The following is a 22,922-nucleotide window of genomic DNA, read 5'->3' as shown; positions in this document are numbered from 1 at the left end:
GTGGACCTAGAGTTTAAAACTATGGCAGCCTCCAACAGGGGTTAATGACATGAGCAACTGAGGCTGCCAGGGTTCAAATCTCAATCCTCCACTTACCAGCTATGTAGCCTTGAGGAAGTTACTTAACCTTTCTGAGACTCATTTTTTTAGTCTGTAAAATAGAAATGATAATAATACCTACTCATAAGGTTACTGTGAGGATTAATAAATTAAGGAATACAAAGCATTGTTTTAGAACAATTCTTGATATATAAAAATGCTTAGAAAAATTTGGCTATTCTAGACTGGGCTTTGTGACTAAATTGTTAAGTGACTTAGGGCAAGTCACTTTCTACTTCTGGGTTTTAGTTTCCTCATATGTAAAATGGGGTAATAAAATCTTACCTAAAATGCTAATGTGAGGGTTAAATGAGAGGGAAACTATAAAGTGCCTATATAATTTCTGACACATCAAAAGTGCTCATTAAATGATATTTTTTTGTCCTTTATCTTATGCTATGTCAAGGAGATTCCATAACCATCACTGATACAGTTGTCTGTGCCTAATGGATTTTGAACTTTCAGCTATCTCCTGTGGATGTACAAAGCTAATCTAGCCAGTAGAGGAAGCCACAGTCCAGTGAGGGGAACTCTACTCAGTCCTTTGGTGGGATGGTAGTAGAAGAGAAGTGTCAAAATAGAAGCAGCCTCCGTCTTAATGTTTTGATTCAAATGCCAGGGTGATAAACTTAGCTCTTATGCAATCTTGATGTAATCCAATTTCAGGTTTTAGGTGGTTAAAGCTACAGAAGATTACAGATTAGCCCAGACAAGGAAGTGGCAGAAACTAAAAAGGAAAATGAGGTCTATAAGAGACAACTAGAGAAAGAGGCACACTGAAAAGAAAGTAACCAGGAGGAAAAAGGAGGAAGGGAGAAAAAGAGAGGAAGGCCAGTTGGCGAGGTGGCAACCAGGTTTAGGATGATCTCAGCAAATATCTCCTTGCTCACAGTGAGAACTCAATCACAAATGGAATTTTCCAGCTAAGAGGAACAGTGAGATGATCTTTAGGAGTACAAGTCTCATAGATTAGTTATGTGCTCTCTCCTTACACTGCCAGACTCCTAAATCATTTAAGCCCAAGTGCTAGTGGGAGAAATTCAGCAATGACCCCTTATTGTCATTCTAGATCAATAGGCCTAGGTGATTTCACCCAAGTAACCTAATGTACGTAGCTGAAATTTTCCCATCTCTAAAAAAGAAGTAAGGATAGCTGCCAGGTGAAGGATAATTGGCCAATTTCTGTAATTTCTGGTCAGATTAGTTGGAGTCAGTTTACTTTAGGAAAACTCGTATTTCTTAGATTTCAAATGATCACAATTTATCCTACTGTAGTCAAATAGCATAATTTGAAACATTATATAGCTACCAGTGAATTTAGCTAACCATATGACTTGCAGTCTTGGCTACACACGAAAATTTTTATACTTCCTCTCTCCAGACTGCATCTCTTAGATATCTGGAGTTTAGCCAAAAGATGATATTCCCATCTGAGGAATGGTACATAGATTAGCTAAATGACGTAGCAGACAGTCACCATGAGCAAGGCTGGGTCTGTAGTCCTGTAGAATAAGCAGTAGCTCATTTGTTTTCTCATCACTACTTCATTATGTTTCAGGTTCATATTTATTTATAATACCATCTTCTCCCACTAAGAGCTACTTAAAGGTACAGATCATATATTTCCTTTAATTTTGTCTTTAAATCTCTGTATTCCACTACTTAGTTCAGCATTAGGCCTTGGATTAATGAAGATTCATTGAATGAAAAAGGACACAAGTGAATTGATATTTGAAAACATGTTTTATTAAATTGTGGTCAGATTTCTGTCTAAACCCCTCCAATGGAGGATAATCACCTCCTTCTTGTGGGAGTATCTACATAATCACAGAACAGCTGGGCTGGAAGAGAAACCTCAGCTAATTCTTTGTTGATCTTTCTAGGCTAAGGTCAGCAAACAGAAGGATATTCAGCATGGCTGAAGAGGGTGGGTAGAGTGCAGTGTCAAAAAGAACCTGGAGACTCATACATCCCATAACAGGAAGCCTGCATTTCCTGAATAAGTGGCACAGCATCAGGAATATAGTCAATTATATTGTACGAGTGATGTATCAATGTATCCACATATTGGGACAGACGCAAGCTACACTTGTGGTAAAGAGAGCATGATGTACAAACCTGTCGAATCACTATGTTGTACACCTGATGCTAATGTAACATTGTGTGTCAACTATACTCAAATGAGAAAAAAGAAAGAAAAGGAAAGAAAAGAAAAGAAAGAAATGAAGTTTAAAAAAAAAAAAGAGGTAAAACTGTTGAGGACCTGAAAAGGCAGGGGAAAAGGGAGAACAGTTTCAGACTGGAGGAAGCTGAAGAGCCAACAGGAGCATGTGTTCCTGGAAGGTGCAGTATGTCAAAAAGGAAGAAAAGACTATTAGGGAAGTTGGTGAAATTTAAATGGAGGTTTAATGATGATGTTATATTAATGCTGATTTCCTAACTTGGAGGATTATATGGTAGTAAAAGCAGCAAAGTATCCTCAATGTGGAGAAATATACACTGAAGTATTTAGGGATGGTGGGGTATCGTGGATGCAACTTATTCTCAAAAGGCTCACAAAACAACTGATTATTATATATAAATATATGTAGTATGTACACACATACACACACGGATGGAGCAAATGTGATAAGATAATAGCAATTAGGAATCTGGGTGAGGTGAATATGGATGTTCTTTGTAATACACTTGGAATTCTTTTGAAAGTTTGATAATAAAATCACATTTTCTTCAATTAAAAAAAAAAAAAAAACAACCTGGAGAGGAAGCTCACTAAAGTCCTGAATGTCATGAAAAGTCCAGTTCTTGAGCTACTATAACTCTTCTGGTACCTCTGCCTCTTCCTGTCTCCTCCATAGCTTCACTAATTCTTGGGTCTGAGTTGAGCAGAAATAAGGCTAGAATTGCTCAAAGGACAATCAAATAGTGATAAAAGAAAATGAAATAGTAATAAAACAAATAGAAAATCAAAATAGTAATAAAAGCAAAAACAAAACAAAACACCCCACCAAGTCCTAATTTATTAACACAGAACATTGGTCAGCTGCTACAATTCAGGATATGATCAAAACTAAAGGCCCTACCCACTATTCCTCTTGTAGACCTTTGGTTTCTTCCCTTTCCTTTCAAGGAAGAAATTACTCTAGGCAGATGGAAGTTGGGAATGGTACTTTGACCCTCTGACATCATTTGCAAAGTTGAGCATGATTTTTTTTATCAATAAATCAATTTATCAATAAATCAATTTATTAAAGGTAAAATCAATCATGTTTGATTGAACTGCTAGATATCATTTTCATGTCTTCCTAATCATAAAATCTTCCTGGGATAGGAGATGAGAGATTGGGAAACTTACAATAAAGGCCATTAGTTAGAAACAAAAGGCCATTCACACAAAGCTGGATCTAACTGTAAATCCTGGTAACGCTAAAGAAGCAAGTTCACTCTAAGAGATTCAAAGTTAATCTTCTTTGTCTAGGGTTGCCAGATTTAGCAAATAAAAATACAAAAACAAAATATGTTCCAAATACTATATGGGACATACTTATTCTAAAATTTGTTTCAGTTTTTACTAAAATTCAAGTTTAGTTGGGCATCATGTACTTTATCTGGCTGCTCCTGTTACTGAGGTCAGGGAAAGTTCCTAAAAATTAGTTCAATTGTTGCTTTAAATTTTCTAAAGAAACAAAATTCCACAAACTAACTCTAAAAACTTTAGATGTCTGTTTTATTCTAAATAATTTTATTGAGCTATACACACAATTCACCTATCCAAAATAAAATGTACAATTCAATAGTTTGTACTATGTTCAGAGTGATGCATCATAGATGTCTACTTTTTGTATTTGTTTAAATGTGGTATTGTATATGATTCTATTACTAAAGCTCTAAATGCCACAGTATCTGCTCTAAATGCCACAGTATCTATCCCCCTCCTCCTGTTTTTCCCATTTTTTTTTCTGTCCTTTTCTTTTAACTTCTCTGACTTCCCTTTGTGATTACACTTTTTTCTTTTTTTTTTTTTTCTTTTAAAAAAAATTTTTTTTTTCAACGTTTTTTATTTATTTTTGGGACAGAGAGAGACAGAGCATGAACGGGGGAGGGGCAGAGAGAGAGGGAGACACAGAATCGGAAACAGGCTCCAGGCTCCGAGCCATCAGCCCAGAGCCTGACGCGGGGCTCGAACTCACGGACCGCGAGATCGTGACCTGGCTGAAGTCGGACGCTTAACCGACTGCGCCACCCAGGCGCCCCTACACTTTTTTCTTTAATGATTTTTCAAATAATCCAAAGTAACACATAAATGTGTTTTAACCATAAAAAGTCTAAAATCAGAAATATAAAGAGAAAAAATAAGTTTCCGTTCCCTTTTTCTCCCTTTCCCCAAAGAAACCACCATTAACAGATTGGTGTATATCCTTGGCAGAGTATTTATGTATAAACATATACATATATACTTTCCAGGACAGAGGAAACTCTGTAAGCACTGTTCTAGGCAGACAATTTAGTAGAACCACACAATATATATCCCAAACAGTAAAGCATCAATTCAAGATAGGATATAAATAAGACTTAAAATGAATTGGAGAGACCCAAGAGAAAGCTTGGGTCACACAAAAGCTTATACATGAATGGTTATAGCAGTATTGTTCATGATAGCCCCCAAATGAAAACAACCCAAACGTCTATCATCAACTGATGAATGAATTGTGGTGTATACATACATTGGAATGGTATTCAGTCTTACAAAGGAAGGTAGTACTGATATATGCTACAACATGAACCTTGAAAATATTAAGCAAGAGAAGCCATTCACAAAAGGCCAGGCATTATATAATTCTATTTATGTCATGTCCAGTATAGGCAAATCAATAGAGATAGAAAGTAAATTAGTGGTTGGTAGGGGCTGGGGAAGGCAGGAATTGGGAATGAATGCTAATGCGTATGGGGTATCTTTTTGACATGAAAATGTTCTAAAATTAATTTATGGTAATGGTGGCACAATTCTATGAATATATTAAAAAATCACTAAACTGGGGGTGCCTGGGTGGTTGAGTTGGTTGAGCATCTGAATTCTGCTCAGGTCGTGATATCACAGTTTATGAGTTAGAGCCCCACGTTGGGGCTCTTTGCACTGATCCAGTGTGGAGCCTGGATCCTGCTTTGGATTCTCTGCCTCCCTCTCTCTGCCCCTCCCCCGCTCATGCTCTCTCTCAAAAATAAATAAAAAACATTTTAAAAAGTCACTAAATTTAGGGGCGCCTGGGTGGCTCAGTCGGTTAAGCAGCCGACTTCGGCTCAGGTCATGATCTCGCGGTCCGTGAGTTCAAGCCCTGTGTCGGGCTCTGTGCTGACAGCTCAGAGCCTGGAGCCTGTTTCAGTTTCTGTGTCTCCCTCTCTCTGACCCTCCCCCATTCATGCTCTGTCTCTCTCTGTCTCAAAAATAAATAAACATTAAAAAAAATTAAAAAAAAAGTCACTAAATTTTATGCTTTAAAAGGGTAATTTGATGGCATATAAGTTATATCTCAATAAAGCTATTATTTTTAAAAACTTCAGAAAACACTGTAAGAATTCAAGAAGGAAAGATGATGTGGAGGATGGGGGCAGGGGAGGCTGGTGGCTGGAACTGGTGAAAGAAGCTTCATGGAGAAAAACTTGCACTAAGCCTAAAAGATGAATATAGGTTCAATATAAAGGTAGGAGACAGGTATCTAGGCAGGAAGAAGAACCTAATGAAAAGTTTGGTACTGAAACCAGACAGGTTGTATGATAGTACAGAGGTAGGAAGAGTCTGAAGAAAGCAGGAGAAAAGACTGTAAAATCAGGTCTTTAATGTTAGGCTGATGACCTTACCTGAAAAGCAATCCCAGAAAGATTTTGAGCAGGGAAAAAAAAAAAACAAAAACAAAAAAAACCAATAGAGCTGGAATTTCAGAAAATTAATATGACGAATTTACAGAAGAACAGATTGCATTCATAAAATGACTTAAAATATTGCTATAATAGTCAACACTTCAAAATGATGAGAGCCTGAACTAAGAAAGCAGTAGAAAAAATAGAAAGGAGAGGGCAGATAAGCAAGATGCTAGAACCAGTCAATATTCACTCTAGGTACTATAAGTTTTCTAATCAGAATAGGCTGATAGCCTAGAAAAGGACAGAGGCCAAATTACTGGGCTTGCCACTGTTATTAACTCAAGCTAAAAGGACATCCTAGATGGACCAGTACTAGTTGCTCACTGCTCAGGCCTAGTTTACTTGAAGGGATTTAGGCCAGGGAAACTGATTTCAATTATTTGTCACTAGTAAAACTTTGGACGTTTGAAATAACCCATGTTTATAAATATTCAAGTTCTAAATTATCTTCTTGAACAACAACAAAACCATCAAAGTTCCTGTATTTTTTTACATAAACATTTACTTAGTGTTTACCATATGCCAGATAGTGTCCTAAGTTCTTTACAAATACTACTTCACTTAATCCTCACAACATACTTACGAGGTAGCACTACTACATATAGCCTGATTTCGTAGATGAGAAGCTGTAGCATAGAGAAATTAAGAGATTTTCTCAAGATAACAGAGTAAGTGGTAGAACTAGGATTCAAACCTAAAAAGTATGGCTCCGGAATCCATGCTTGAACCACTATGTCTCCCAAATGATCTTTACTTCATAGCACTTATTGTAGCTGTAATTTTATATTTCTCTGTGCTATTATTTAACATGCTATGACTTAATTCAAGGCTGTCCTTCATTAAAACATAATCTTCATGAAAGCAGGGATTCTGTCTGGTTTTGTTGCCATTGTATTGCCAGCATGTAGCCCGGTGGCTGGCATTCATTTGATGACCAATGAGTATTTGTTGAATAAGTAAATCAGTCTTTATTGATGATCGCCACATTCCTCATTTGCTTTGAACTTACTACTCCCTAAAGTATTCTGCTCTCTATATTTTCTGTTCATAAGACGATGTAGGAGAAACTGGTCCATTAGTTTGTTTTCCTCAGCCTTCTTTCCTTTAGCAGTTCTGAGAGTAGTAAAGGGCTCCCTGGTTTTTCCCTCAGTTGAGAGTTCCCTAACTTCCTCTTCCTGGAACTAAAGCCTATGCCCTTGGGACAGAACTCTTCTTTCTGGAACTAGGGCTCATGCCCTTGAAATAAGTTCTCTCCAGGAATCGGACAACTGCACAATGACAGAAAGTAAAAAAGGTTTAGTGTGGCCTGAAGTCAGTGACCTAATTTCATTCTCTGCACTTTTTTCGTTCCTCAAAAGGAAGCCTAAATATAGAAATACATTCTGGCTTGCTTTTTCAACATTTTATGTCAGAAAAAAAATTTTTTCATGTCAGGCAGTTCTAAATATAGAACTACATTCTGGCTTCCTTTTTGAAAATTTTATGTCAGAAAATTTTTTTTCCTCATGTCAGGCTTGGGTGTGATTACCTCAGCTCCCTTTAGTATTTGGACTCACCAAAGGAGAACATGGAAGTGGTATGGAAATCCTCCCTCACACCATAGCCAGACCTATTTGCTCTGTCCACAGAGAGGCTGCAAAGGATGACCTTATCTGTTTCAGCAACCTTTTTTCACACTGACCACTTCTTTTTAGCATGAGGCAGTTGTGAAGGATGGGGAGAGAAAAAGGAACACAAGCTTTTCTGGTGAACCTCCAAATAAAAGTACAAAATAAAAGTAGAAATAAAAGAACAAAAGATAAGATTAGAACTACTCAAATTAGAATTCTCAGATAACAAAACAGTGGAGCTTATACTTGTAAGTACAAAGTATTTACTTTTGCAAGGTATATTTCCTTTCTTGTTCAGTTGTTTGGTAGATTGGAGGTTTCATTGATTGGTGGTTTGATTGATATGGTGGCCAGTCTGTTTATCTGTCATATGTACATGGGTGCACACACATACTAACTTACTTTTTAGAAGCAATAAAAATGACATACATACTTACTTATTTACTGAGTAAATATTTACTGAGTTTACCTACCTCCATCTTGCCTTTCAAATAGAGACATTGCACGGTAGTACCAACTATAATTCCATGGAATTTCTGTAAAGGAAATAAAAAGATTCAGAATAAAATTTCTCATGCCAATACCATTTCACTGAAACATGTGCTTAAGACACTTGGTACTTGTTCTCAGAAATCCAAAATAATCTACCTCTAAGACACATATGCTAAATTTTAGAATTCATTTCATATGTTCTCATCATAAAGTTATATTTTCAAAGCTTGGCAAACAGATTCTACTTTCTGTCAACCAAGTCTGAGCTGATGACTACACTTTGTCAGAAAAATTATCTGAGACAGATCATTGGAGATAAGCAAAAGAATTACCAGGTGATCTCTTAGTGAAGTTCTGGGTTTATGCTTTTGGTTAGTTTTTTTTTTTTTTTTAATTTTTAAATGTTTACTTTTGAGAAAGTGACAGACAGAATGTGAGTGGGGGAGAGGCAGAGAGAGGGGGAGATAACACAATCCAAGGCAGGCTCAAGGCTCTGAGCTGTGTTCTCAGACACAGCCTGACACAGGGTTCGAACCACAAACCATGAGATCATGACCTGAGCCAAAGTCAGATGCTTAACCAACTGAACCACCCAGGCACCCCTGCCTTTGGTTAGTTTTCTATAGATTTTTATCCCATAGAGATACAAATATTTTATGTCTTGTGAAAAACATAACTCCAAAGGTTATGACTTGTGCACTTTAGGACTTCAATTAGTTTTATGTATAATTCAGAAATCTTAATCTTTCTTCATTAAACTGCCTATAAATACTTAGCTTCTACACTTTCATTTAAACTGATCTTAAGATCTTACTGATTATCGCATTAATTAATGAGTTAAATAAAATATTTGACACCTGGTTTTCTACACAAAAAAACCCTGCTTTTTTCCCCCTTCTTTCTCTTTATCCTCAACCCAGAAAAGGCCAATAAAGTATATTTATTTTAATCAATTTCTTTCAGGTCTCCCAAGTCACCAAGTGTGGATAAGCCAAGACTAGAAAAGTCTTTTCATCTTAATCATCCCAAATAAGATTAGATGGGGGGAAAACTCATATCTTGAGGGAAATGTAAACTCTAAGTAAAAGGATATTTCCAGCTAAGAGATGTTCAGCTATCAGGAAAAAGCACAACCAACTGGACAACTATGATTTGGAATAAGAATGTATCTTCCAGTTCTGGTCTCTGTGAGGCCCAAGTGACTTCATTAAGGATAAAATTCATATTTCAATAATCTAGGCAGGGTTCCATCAAATAACTTTGGGAGCCAGGAAGTTAATAGCAGGTAGTTAGATGTAAAACAACAGGAAATGAAATACTGGGTACTGTGACAAACTGGAGAGTGCATGCATCCAAATTAAAAAAAAAAAAAGAAAATTAAATATTATGCAGACTAAACAAAATTACTTTGTGCTTGTTGGCTACAAGGCTTGTATCCCAACCTAAAGTCTGTTTTTTCTGTCAAAAGAACCTGTGTTCTCCTAACTAATGTTAGCAGTTCTAATATCACCATTCTCTAGGCACCCAGTTCTACTCTTAGTTGTGTACACCTCCACAGTAGGCTTGAGTTTCTATTGCTGCCAAGAAAGATGAGCCAAGAATGGGATATCCTGAAGTCCTGGCTTCTCTCCAACCCCTGCAGGGCCACCAGCAGCTTTTAGAGGGTAGTCTGGCCAAATCCACACAAGGAGCATAGCTAGGAATGTGAAACGGTTATAAGGAACATAATGGCCAGCCAGAGACCTGAGTAATGACTGTTTAGTTAGAATCAGGAACTCTGCACGCACATCATATTACATAGCAGCCAACCGGAAAGTACATTTAAGCTGTTAAACTGAGAGGGGGAAAAAATACAAACCTCAGAGGAGGAGCAGAAGAATGTGAGGGAAGGGAGGAAGGAATGGAATGTGGAGGGAGGGGAAGGGAAGCGAGAGAGAGAAAAAAGAAAAGGAAAAGGAGAAGGAGAAGGAGAAGGAGAAGGAAAAGAAAAGAAAAGAAAAGAAAAGAAAAGAAAAGAAAAGAAAAGAAAAAACATTAGGATCTACAGAACCAGGTTTAATTTCACTCTGCTACTAATTAATGACAATGCGACTTGGAGCATGCTATTAACCACTTAGAAACCAGAGATCCTTCCCTCAAATTTCTTCTACAATGAGATTTTTAAAAAAGAAACAGGAAATAAATTAGGGACACACAAGATGGAGAAAGACCCACTAAAGAATAAATGTGTCAGAGAGAGAGAGGTGTAATTATGTTATTGCAAACTAAATACAACATTAGCTTCTTCCACCAGACTGAGAAGAGCTATGAGACGATTAAATTAAATAATGTATGAAAATGTCTGCCAGAGTACTTGATTCAAAGTAGTCAATCAATAAATGGCAATGTTTTAAAATTTCTATATACATGCCCACTAAGCTGGTAAAAAAAAAAAAAAGTTTAAGTCTAATAATATTGTGCTAGAGAGAAAGTAGAACCACTGGAAGGAACACTTACATACTATTGATGGTATTAAAAATAGGTCAACCACTTTGGAAAATAATATGGCTTTATCTTAGAGTTGATGAGGATTTATCCTATAACCCAGCTAGTCCATTTTATGTATACACCCTAGGGAAACTCTCATAATATGTCATATACAAAGATGTGTATGGTAGCACTCTCATAACAGCAAAATTGGAAACTAACCAGATAGCCATTAATGGTAGAATAGAGAAGTAACCTGTGTTATGTTCCTGTAATAGAAAACTACATAGCAATGAAAATGAAGGAAATACAGTTAAATACGTTAACATGATAAAATCTTAGGAATATAATATGTAGGGGGAAAATTGAAAAAGAATACATATGATATTATTCCACTTCCATAAAGTTAAAAATCATGCAAAACTATATCATTAGGGACATACATTTTCAAGGTAAACCTGTAAAGAGAAGAGAATACAAAGTACAAAATTCAGGAAAAAGTTTAGGGAGAAGGTAGGGAGAATGGAAAAGGCATACTGAGAGCTTCAAGCTACACTTGTGTTCATGTTATTGTTACTCTTTACAAATTACACATTTGTTGTAAACTTTATATCTATTCAACACATAATTACAAAAGAACTAAAAAATTAAAGTGAATACACCAATTATAGGAAATACTTTATCTTACTCATGAGGAGAGTAGTTTTTTAATAACCCTTATTGAAAGAAAAAGCCAATTTTGGTCACCACATTAAAAAAATCATTTTATTTTGAGATAATTTTAAACTTACAGAAGAGTTGCAAAAACACTATAGAGAATCTCCATATACCCTTCACCCCCCCTTACTCTTATGTTAACATCTTATATACCATAATAGGATAATTATACACTAAGAAATTAACCTTCGTATAACACTATAAACTGAAGTACAAAACAATTCTTTCTACTAATGCCATTTTTTTTGTTGTTGTTTTGGTTTTTCTTTTCTCCTTCTCCTTCTTCTTTTCTTGGCTCCAGGATCCTACATTGCATTTAGCTGTATGTCTTCTTCAATTTGTCAATGTTCCTCATTATTTCCTTGCATTTCATGATCTTGACACTTTTGAAGGGTACTGGCCAATTTTTTTGTAGAATGTGCCTCAACTTGGGTTTGTCTGATATGCCCTTCTTAGTGCATGTATCAGGAGATACATGCTATCATGTGTATTCCTGGTGATATGAACTTAGATTGCTTGGTTAAGATGGTGTCTGCCAGAACTCTCCACCTTAAACTTATTATTTTTCTCTCTGTAATTACTAAACATCTGGGAGAAGGCTCATCACATTTTAACAAGAAGGTTGAAAAACTCTAGACTCATAAGAAGTATCAAAGAGAAGGCAAGGAATAGCACTAGCTCTATAAGACATGGTTATAGGATTTGGACATGAGAATCTAAAGGTAGAAATAACAGGTCCCACCTTCAGCTGATAATCTCCAAGCTGCCTAGACCTTGAACTAAATCACATAACATAGAAATGAAAACAATATTACTGAAACTTGGAGTTAGGGCTGGAGTATTGATCTACCAATTCGCAGTCTTCCAACTGGCAAAATGGTACAAACCAACTTCAACTTCCTCCAAGCCCCAGCTGTGATTCTATGCTGCCAGCATCCTGCATTTACCCACAGTTATTATACACACACACAAAAAAAGAAAACCCTGGAAAATTTATTTAGTATAAAGGTTTACAGCAAGTCTTTAAGTTTATATCTATCTCAATCTGAAAACTATATAACTATAATAAATACAATGAAGTCTCGCAATGGCATATTTGTGATACCAGCATAGCCAATGACTCTTACTTAGTACTAGAATGTCATAGACTGCATGCATACAAATCCTAATCGGTTCTCAATGAACAAATCTGTCTTCCAGAGAATAGAGCTCTTCATCAACAAAGGAACCTGGCGACAGGACTCTCATACAGAGGCAGATGTGCTATTACCTGACTAACGCTAAGAGCTCTGTTTCTCCCAGACTGTCATATAAAATCATGAAAGCTTTCAGTCTATTCCATTAAGGTTTCTCAGAGTTAGCTATTATATCCAATGCACAAATCTCCAGTTACTCCAGAAATCAAGGTTCTCCCATCCCAATTTATATCACATGAATCTCAGCAAAGCTAACAAAAGTTTTCTTTTTTTAAAGCAACAGAGGCACATATACAAAAAAAGCAAGTCTTCTCCCAAAACACTTTTAAGAGGCACAGTCCAAAACCCACCAGCACTCCACATTCTGCCTTTCTTCTCACAGTCTCCACTTTACCTCATTTCAATCACAACTATTTTCTGACAGGAAAACACTCTAGAACAAGGATCTTCTTTAAAACTCGGGGAGGGGGGCGGTGGGAAGATGTTGAAACATCTACTAGTCTATGATGCCATTTAGATGACTAAACTTCCTTCAGTTTCCTACTTCTAATAGCTTCTTGGCTTTTGGGAACTTGCCACATTCCTTTGTTGTGGATTTTTTTCCTACTGTTTCCTCTACATAGGGAAAATGGGGTGAGTCTTGGCACCCTCATTTACAAACTGCTTTTTCCAAAGGTGATTCATGGACCTCTGATAACCTTTCAATTAATTTGGATTTGGTTTCAGGTGGTTTAAACAAAAAAAAGCTGAAGATTAATATAAAATAAACTTCAAATACAAAATGGGTAGAAAGGAACCTACAAAACGCTACAGTTTTTTAGCTACTGCTTCTTTGTTCACACTCAGGGTCTTCCTCAGGAGTTACCTGCTTAGTCTATAAGGCAGGTTTTGTAAAGCAATTGTGTGCTACAAAAACCCTTCTTTTCTGCCTAGAGTGAGCTTTAAATTGGGTCTGACCAAATACTGCAGTCCACACAATCTCCTTTTGGTGCTTATAATTTTGTAGTCTCACAAAGTAAGCAGTAAATATGCTTATTAAGTAATAAAATATGATGCTTTCAGATGGTTTATTTTCCATTTGTTTTACTCTATAAAAACAAGGAAACATTTACTTAGTCTTAATGGTTTTGCACACATAGGTACTTAACAAATGTGTGTTGAATGGAATTTTAGAAATCAAATTTATGTTCTCTTTTAAATAAATTTATTTGTTTTATAATTGGAGTCAAGTGTCAAAGAGAACACTGACTGATAGGGAGTTTGGAAATCTCTGTTCTATTCTCAGCTGGATTCCTAAATTATTTGTACTTAAAGCAAATGACTTTTTCCTTCAATTTTCTAGATTTTCTCATCTATAATAAAGGGCAATACCTGTCACTTCCCTTTCTCACTCAAAAAAAGAAAGAAAGAAAGAAAGAAAGAAAGAAAGAAAGAAAAGAAAAGAAAAGAAAAAAGAAAAGAAAAGAAAAGAAAAGAGAAAGTAGGGATGCCTGGATGACTCAGTCGGTCGAGCATCTGACTCTTAATTTCAGCCCAGGTCATGATCCCAGGGTCATGGGATGGAATCCCTCATTGGGCTCCGTGCTGAGCATGGAGTCTGCTTAAGATTCCCTTTCTGTCTGTCTGTCTGTCTCTCTCTCTCTCTCTTCCTGTGTGTGTGTGTGTGTGTGTGTGTGTGTGTGTGTGTGTGTCTCCCCACTGCCCCTCTTCCCAATTCACACCCTCTAAAAAACAGAGAAAGAGAAAAAGAAACAGAGAAAGAAAAGGATAAAAAAGGGGTTTTCAAATGGTGTTATGTAGAGCAAGCAGGTTTCTCAGGGACTGAAATAGGGTTAAGGTAGAGAGGATCAAGGAGGAAGAGGAGAGCACCTCCTTTCTCTCAACTTGAATAGCTCTGCTTTTATCTGGGATTTTCCTATATTTTAAGTTAAAAAAAAGGTAGCTTCTGCTGCTAAAAACAAAGTTAGAAAATTTCTGGATATTTCTGGGATAAGTGATTATTAGAGTAAGTTAAAATGTACCTTTATAGATGGAACTCAACCTCCAGCTAGGCCAGACACAGTTCAAAGTTCCTACATAGCCTTTCTTGATGTACCTAACTGGTTTCTGTGTGGCCTTGGCACAAAATCCCAACAAAAGCTGGATCTACTGGGAACCATTTGAAGACATTTTGTCTCCTTACCTCAGTGTTCTCTTCTTCTTCTTCTTCTTATTTTTTTTAATGTTTATTTGTTTATTTTTAAGAGTGGGGGGCAGGGAGAGGGAGAGAGAGAACATGAGCAGGGGAGGGGCAGAGAGAGAAGGAGACAGAGAATCTGTCAGTGCAGAGCCTGACATGGGACTTGAATCCACAAACTGCAAGACCATGACCTAAGGTGAGAGTCAGAAGCTCAACTGACTGAGCATCCCAGGCGCCGCTACCTCCGTCTTTTTCTATTCCCATGGTCACCATAGAGTTAATTGAGATACTTGGTCTTTCCTTTCCTTGTTCTAACAATTCATTTAGCTGTTTTTTTCTTCCCCTACCTTCCTCTTTGATTGCTTTGCAGTGTGATATAACGGAGTCAGGCTGACCTTAATTTAAACCTTGGAGCCAACACTTATCAAATGTTCAATCTTCTGGTAATGAGATAATTACTCTGAATTTTAGTCTTTCATCTCTCATGTTAAGATGATCATTTCACCTTGGTTGCAAGGATTATATAAAGTATATCAAACATTTTCTACAATGCCTTTCACATAATATGGACTGTTCCCCCAAAGCATTGTTCTTATCCCTGTTGTCTGTGTGTGCTTTCCCTGACTTATAACAAATCCTCTCATTGCATCTTTAGCCCTGGCTCCTAAAACCATCTCTAGTTGCAAACTCATACTGTGGGACATTTTCTCTTAGGTGCTTATAGCTTCTCAAGATAATCATGTTCCAAAATGGTATTTCTCACCTTCTCTGATTTTTAAATACTTTTTAGATAATAAAGGGATATATATTTTAATATAGGTATATGAATTTGTATTACTATACAGATTGCTTAATAATTTTCACAGTATTAAAAAGTTATGTTTTAAAAAAGCTTAATTGGTATTATTTAAACAAAGGTAAAATCTGAGAAAGTAGCATCATGAACCAAATAATAGACATTAAGAGATATTCTCTACTTATTAATCACCTTCTCTGATTTTAAACATATCTGTTCATCTGCATTTCTATAACTTGTTCATAAAATCTAAAAATCACCTTCAGTTCCTCCTCTGATTATCGGTCAGGTCCTAAATATTTCATCTGAGGGTCTCTTGAAGCTCTTTTCTTTTCTTTCCTTCTTTCTTTTTTATGAGAGAGAAAGAAAGTGCAAACAGGGGAGGGGCAGATAGATAGGGAGAGAGAATCTTAAGGAGGCTCCACACCCAGCACAGACCTTGATCTCATGACCCTGAGAGCATCCATGATCTGAGCCAAAATCAAGAGTCAGACACTTACCCGACTGAGCCACCCAGGCACCCCACTATTACTTCCTTTCTAATCCCACTAATATCATCTCAGATTTTTTTTACTTTCCTTTTGGATTCAATATCCTGTTATTTGCTTCTGACTTTTATGAATTATATATTATCCACTGCTGCCCTAAAGCAGAACACTGATCATGTCTTCTTACTAACCGGCTCACAACCTGCAGTGGCTCCCCATGGATTACTGAATGAAGTCCAAATATCAGCCACACATTCAATATGCTCCCATTTGAACCCTAACTATTCTTTCATCTTTCTTTTCCACTATTTACTCTTATTCAAACTGGCCTATTGTACAGTTCCCTAAATATGGCCCAGACTTTTCTGCATCTATGCTACTGCTCACACTCTTCCTTCCAACTGTAATGCCCTTCCTATCAGTCAGAATCCTTCAAAGGCTATTTTAACACAGGCACGCTCAAACTCCACGAATCCAGTGTAGTTTCTTGCTTTCCCAGATCTAGAAATATTCTCCCCCTTCTCCCAACTCCCAATTTCTGTGTCCTCTACAGCCTTTGCATGGGGCCAGACTTGTAAGTAGGGGATTGGATGAACTCGAAAAAAAAAAAAAAAAAAAGAAAGAAGACAAGTAACAGGTAAATTTATTAAGAATATTAACCCAAGGAAACCCTTTCTGAAAAATACAATTGTAAGATGGTTCCTGCTTATAACTTCAAGACAATTGCTATAAAGAACACAAACACTTTCTCTGGTGATGTTTAAAATCAGCTCTGGGATATGTACATCTCTCAATTAAAATCAATCCAAAGACACAATTGCTTAGCTTAATTACCTTAGCTGCCCTACTTCATTAGATACAAATGTAGCAGCCATGAAGTGGGAAGGATCTGTGATTCACATAATCCAAATCTTCATTTTTTTTGTGATGGAGTTTCCGGGCCCCACATATCAGTTCCCTGCTGGTGATCCGTGTTCTACTACTCTACTTTATAGCAGAAGGCAGAACATTTCTAGTGCTACCAGGACAACAAGCTGTGGGGGTTTAAGTCACTCCAGTATTAATTAGGCTCCCTTTCCCCAAGAGACTAAACTGGGACCATCCCTGGATCACAGTGTCAGCTGGAGTTGTCAAGTGGTTTTCTCATACCATAAAGGGTTTTATTGGGTCTAAGGAGAGTCATAGAAGGGCCAGGGTGAACTAAATTAAACTAAGCTCAAGTTAAAATAATCATGTTATTGTGCTGGGAGCCACCCTGAATTGTGGACAGCTTCTCAGAGTCACTCTGATCCTGGAAATTCGAGAATTTCACGCTTGGAAAGGCACTGGGAGATATCTAATCCATCCTTCCACCCAGAGTAGTCATTCTCTGTGTTTAGCAACCCTGGCCGCCTTGCTTAAATACTTCCTATGAAGAAGAAATTGCTGTCTCTCAAGGTGGTCTCTACATTTTCAGACAGCTCTATTTATAAATTCCTTTATTCATTAAATTTCTCCTGATTCCTGTAAGCCCTGGAGGCAAGCAAGAGCCAAAAGTGAAGCCTGTGTAAGTTCTATCTTTATCTTTTCCCCAGCTGGTAAGTAAGTACTGAGATGAACAAACACCCTGTCCTTGAGTGTGCTACTTTATATAGTACCATCCTCACCTTCCATCATATGGTAATTGTGGTAAGTACACTAGGTGCTGTGCTCCAGGGTCCTGAGCCCTGATATCTGGCTGATTCACTTACTTACTGCATGAGCAGCAGCCAATAAAATGAATTATGAGCACTCTACTAGTTTCTCAGCACAAATCTAGGACATGTTAGTTTTGCTGCTTAAATGCACTCCACTCAAACTTACCCAACCTCAAAAAAAAAAAATTAAAAAAAAAAAAAAGGGGCCCCTGGGGGCTCAGTCGGTTAAGCGTCCGACTTCAGCTCAGGTCATGATCTCGCGGTCCGTGAGTTCGAGCCCCGCGTCGGGCTCTGTGCTGACCGCTCAGAGCCCGGAGCCTGTTTCGGATTCTGTGTCTCCCTCTCTCTCTGACCCTCCCCCATTCATGCTCTGTCTCTCTGTCTCAAAAATAAATAAATGTTAAAAAAAAAAAAAAAAAAAACTTACCCACCTCATACCCTTTTAGGGATTTCAATTCTCCAATTTCTCTCTCAAAAGTTTCCAGTAACGTTACTTACATTCACTATACACATTTTCATTCTAGCCCAACAATTCCAAATCACATCCTAGTCTGGTTAGTTGGGCCCGTCCAAAGCAAGAGTAACAGTTCTGCTCATTGCAGTTCTGACAAAAGCTTGAGCAAGTGGACACGATTATTCATTTTTATAAGCCTCCTCAGCAACTCCAATCTGAGAATCCTGACAATCCCTGAATTTCACTAACTATTGATGGATAGATTTCTGAGTCATGCTTGGTGGTCAGCTGTATAGTTGATCTCAAGAAGCTGTGTTATGCTTAACAGGGAGGCTATACAATCCCAAAAACGCATACAGAGATTTTGGGAACCAGATTTTAAACATATCCACCCATGCCCCTGAAAGGAAGTTAACAAGAATCAACATTAATAAATGTTTAATCCATCTATGGAAATTCCTTCAGGAATCTGCTTAAGAGATGAATTATAAATATGCTGATAAGATTAAAGTACAGCCTAAATACATTTCAGCATGGGGCTTGGGGTTCCTTTCTAGAAAGGAAGCCATGAAGTTAAAACAGAGCTAATCTAAGAGAAGTTCTACTCTTTAAAACTAACATGTTGGTGGCACAAAAACAGTCAGATCAATAAAACAGAATAGAGAACCCAGAAATGGACCCACAAACGTATGGCCAACTAATCTTTGACAAAGCAGGAAAGAATATCCAATGGAATAAAGACAGTCTCTTCAGCAAATGGTGCTGGGAAAACTGGACAGCGACATGCAGAAGAATGAACCTGGACCACTTTCTTACCATACACAAAAAGTAAACTCAAAATGGATGAAAGACCTAAATGTAAGATAGGAAGCCATCAAAATCCTCGAGGAGGGGGCGCCTGGGTGGCGCAGTCGGTTAAGCGTCCGACTTCAGCCAGGTCACGATCTCGCGGTCTGTGAGTTCGAGCCCCGCGTCAGGCTCTGGGCTGATGGCTCAGAGCCTGGAGCCTGTTTCCGATTCTGTGTCTCCCTCTCTCTCTGCCCCTCCCCCGTTCATGCTCTGTCTCTCTCTGTCCCAAAAATAAATAAAAAACGTTGAAAAAAAATTAAAAAAAAAATCCTCAAGGAGAACAGGCAAAAACCTCTTTGATCGTGGCCGCAGCAACTTACTCAACACATCTCCAGAGGCAAGGGAAACAAAAACAAAAATAAACTATCGGGACCTCATCAAAATAAAAAGCTTCTGCACAGCGAAGGAAACAATCAGCAAAACTAAAAGGCAACTGACAGAATGGGAGAAAATATTTGCAAATGATATATCAGATAAAGGGTTAGTACCCAAAATCTATAAAGAACTTCTCAAACTCAACATCCAAAAAACAAATCATCCAGTGAAGAAATGGGCAAAAGACAGGAATAGACACTTCTCCAAAGAAGACATTCAGATGGCCAACCGACACATGAAAAAATGCTCCACATCACTCATCATCAGGCAAATATAAATCAAAAACACAATGAGATACCACCTCACACCTGTCCGAAGGGCTAACATTAACAACTCAGGCAACAACAGATGTTGGCAAGGATGCGGAGAAAGAGGATCTCTTTTGCACTGCTGGTGGGAATGCAAGCTGGTGCAGCCACTCTGGAAAACAGTATGGAGGTTCCTCAAAAAACTAAAAATAGAACTACCCTACGACCCAGCAGTTGCACTACTAGGCATTTATCCATGGGATAAAGGTGTGCTGATTTGAAGAGACACATGCACCCCCATGTTTATAGCAGCACTATAAACAATAGCCAAAGTATGGAAAAAGCCCAAATGTCCATCGATGGATGAATGGATAAAGAAGATGTGGTGTATATATATACAATGGAGTATTATTTGGCAATCAAAAAGAATGACACCTTGCCATTTGCAACTACATGGATGAAACTGGAGGGTACTATGCTAAGTGAAATTAGTCAGCCAGAGAAAGACAAAAATCCTATGACTTCACTCATATGAGGACTTTAAGAGACCAAACAGATGAACATAAGGGAAGGGAAACAAAAATAATATAAAAACAGGGAGGGGGACAAAACAGAAGAGACTCATACATATAGAGAACAAACTGAGGGTTACTAGAGGGGTTGTGGGAGGGGGGGATGGGCTAAATGGGTAAGAGGCACGAAGGAATCTACTCCTGAAATCATTGTTTCACTATATGCTAACTAATTTGGATCTAAATTTTAAAAAATAAAAAATAAAATTAAAAATAAATAAATAAAAAATGTATAAATAATTAAAAATGCATCTGTAAAGACAGCATTCATTCACTACCTCTTCCAAACTGGGATTCCTAGGAGGTGGAATTTCAGGAGTCCCTTGAATAAAGGGAAATACCTGTATACTTTCTGAGGTCAAAAACCCATAACTTACGGGTTTTTAAATTTTTTTTAACGTTTATTTATTTTTAAGAGAGAGAGAGACAGAGCGTGAGAGCGAGGAAGGGGCAGAGAGAGAGGGAGACAGAATCTGAAGCAGGCTCCAGGCTCTGAGCTGTCAGCACAGAGCCTGATGTGGGGCTAGAACTCACAAACTGTGAGATCATGACCTGAGCCAGAGTCGGAGGCTTAACCAGCAGCCACCCAGGCGCCACGACTTTTAAATTTTTTTAACGTTTATTTATCTTTGAGAGACAGAGAGAGACAGAGCAAGAGCAGGGGATGGGCAGAGAAAGAGGGAGACATAGAATCTGAAGCAGGCTCCAGGCTCTGAACTGTCAGCACAGAGCCCGATGCAAGGCTCGAACCCAGGGACCACGAGATCATGACCTAAGCCGAAGTTGGGGGCTTAACTGAGCCACCCAGGTGCTCCCATGACTTATGTTGTTTTAACACACCACCAAGCCTAGCATATACATGTAGTATTGTAAACCTGGAATTCTCCGATTTAATATTTGTATAACTTTCATGAGCAACTGTGAAAGCTCATAACACCTTGAAAATCACTATAGGGGGATTTCACTGAAGCATAAATCTAAATTGGATGCTCTGTGTGGTATGCAGTACTCAATAAGGTAGTGGGTGAGCCTAGCCAAATACTTAGGATTTGCATCTCAAAGATTTTTTGTCTACTTGCTATCATTTATGTAGTAATTTTCATTTAAGATCCAGAGATTACCTACCTTTTCAATTACATTTTACTTAAACTATTTATTTTTATTCAATCATTTCATTCTATTGGAGAAATTATATATTATAATGGTATCTCACAAAGTTAATGATACATGACTATCTCATTCATTAATGGACACACAAGCACACACATATTTTGGTCATGTGGCTCTGAGGAAACAGAAGAGCTTAACAAGTTCAAAGTGGGGGAAAAAGTAGCTAGGGATAAATGTTCAAGGATCAAGAAGGAAGTACAGATAGGAAGAGATTAAAGAAGGAGACTGCTGAAACTTGCTGAAGTTTAATGTAGTGAATAAAGTTATGAGAGGCTCTTAAAGTCATTTAACAAATAATCAAGTGTTATACTAAGAGCTAGGGAATGTAGAAAAGAATCAGACAATATCCCTATCACTGTCTTGAAGAAATTCACTGTCCAGTAAGGGAGACATATGAATAAACAATTGCTCTATAGTGTGGTGGATAGTATGATAGAGGTAAGAGCAGGGAGTCATGGAAGTGCAAAAGAGGAGTATCTAAACTAGATTGTGAGAGCCAGGTAAAGTTTGTTGGATTAGATCCTGAGCTGAGTCTTAAAGCATAAATATAAGTTAGCTTAATGAATATGGAAGACAGAATTTTTCAGGCAGGGCTGAGTAACAACATATGAAAAGGTGTGGAGGGGCGCCTGGGTGGCTCAGTCGTTTAAGTGTCCAACTTCGGCTCAGGTCATGATCTCGCTGCCCGTGGGTTCGAGCCCCGCGTCGGGCTCTGTGCTGACAGCTCAGCGCCTGGAGCCTGTTTCAGATTCTGTGTCTCCCTCTTTCTCTGACCCTCCCCTGTTCATGCTCTCTGTCTCAAAAATAAATAAATGTTAAAAAAAAATTTTTTTTAAAAAGAAAAGAAAAGGTGTGGAGTGAAGTACATTGCAGAATGCCATTAAATACTTTAAAAAGTAAGTTAACATAATGAGACTGACGATTTTTTTTAAGTTTATTTATTTATTTTGAGAGACAGTACAAGCAGGGGTGCATTAAATGGCGGAGGGGCGGGGGGGCGGAGAGAATCCCAAGCAGGCTCCACACTGTCAGTGCAGAGCTCTACGAGGGACTCGATCTCATGAACTGTGAGATCATGACCTGAGCTGAAACAGAGTCAGATGCTTAACCAACTGAACCACCCAGGTGCTCCCCAATGGGACTTTTAGATTTGGTTCCTTGAATTTGTAGATTAATTTGAAGAATGGACATGTTTTCAACATGAAAAATCTCCACCATTCATTGTATACATAGATATCAAGCACCTAAGCACCTTCTTTGTGCCAGTCATTATTCTAGCACTTGACATACTGTCCTTGTGGGCTTTACAATTTACAAGTAAAGGCAGACAATAAATAAAATAATGAATTGTTATAAATTATGCTGGAAGGTGATAAATGCTGTGGATAAAAGGGACAAAGAAGTGCAAGCAAGATAAGGGTGATGAGGACACACCTGGGTGGCTCAGTCAGTTGAGTGTCCAACTTTTTATTTTGGCTCAGGTCATGATCCCAGGGTTGTGGGATTGAGCCCTGTGTTAGGGCTCTGTGCTGGGATTCTCTCTCTCCTGCTGCCCCTCTCTTCCCCCTCTAAAAAAAATTTAAAAATTAAAAAAATATAGGGGTGCCTGGGTGACT

At 37.8% G+C, this 22,922-nt stretch overlaps 1 protein-coding gene across 2 annotated transcripts in view; it reads right to left on the bottom strand.

The window, feature by feature from the left end:
• The window catches only part of LOC125919259 (phospholipid-transporting ATPase FetA-like), a 103,014-nt gene that overhangs the window by 67,571 nt on the left and 12,521 nt on the right, over nucleotides 1-22,922 (bottom strand). For both annotated transcript variants that reach the window (XM_049625868.1, XM_049625861.1), the window contains exon 3: nucleotides 8,102-8,164. In XM_049625868.1, coding sequence (XP_049481825.1) covers nucleotides 8,102-8,164 — 63 coding nt within the window. The remainder of the gene's footprint in view (nucleotides 1-8,101; nucleotides 8,165-22,922) is intronic.

This window comes from Panthera uncia, chromosome D4 (assembly GCF_023721935.1).
Source record: "Panthera uncia isolate 11264 chromosome D4, Puncia_PCG_1.0, whole genome shotgun sequence".
Lineage (NCBI taxonomy): Eukaryota > Metazoa > Chordata > Mammalia > Carnivora > Felidae > Panthera > Panthera uncia.
This window is presented reverse-complemented; position numbering and strand designations above follow the sequence as displayed.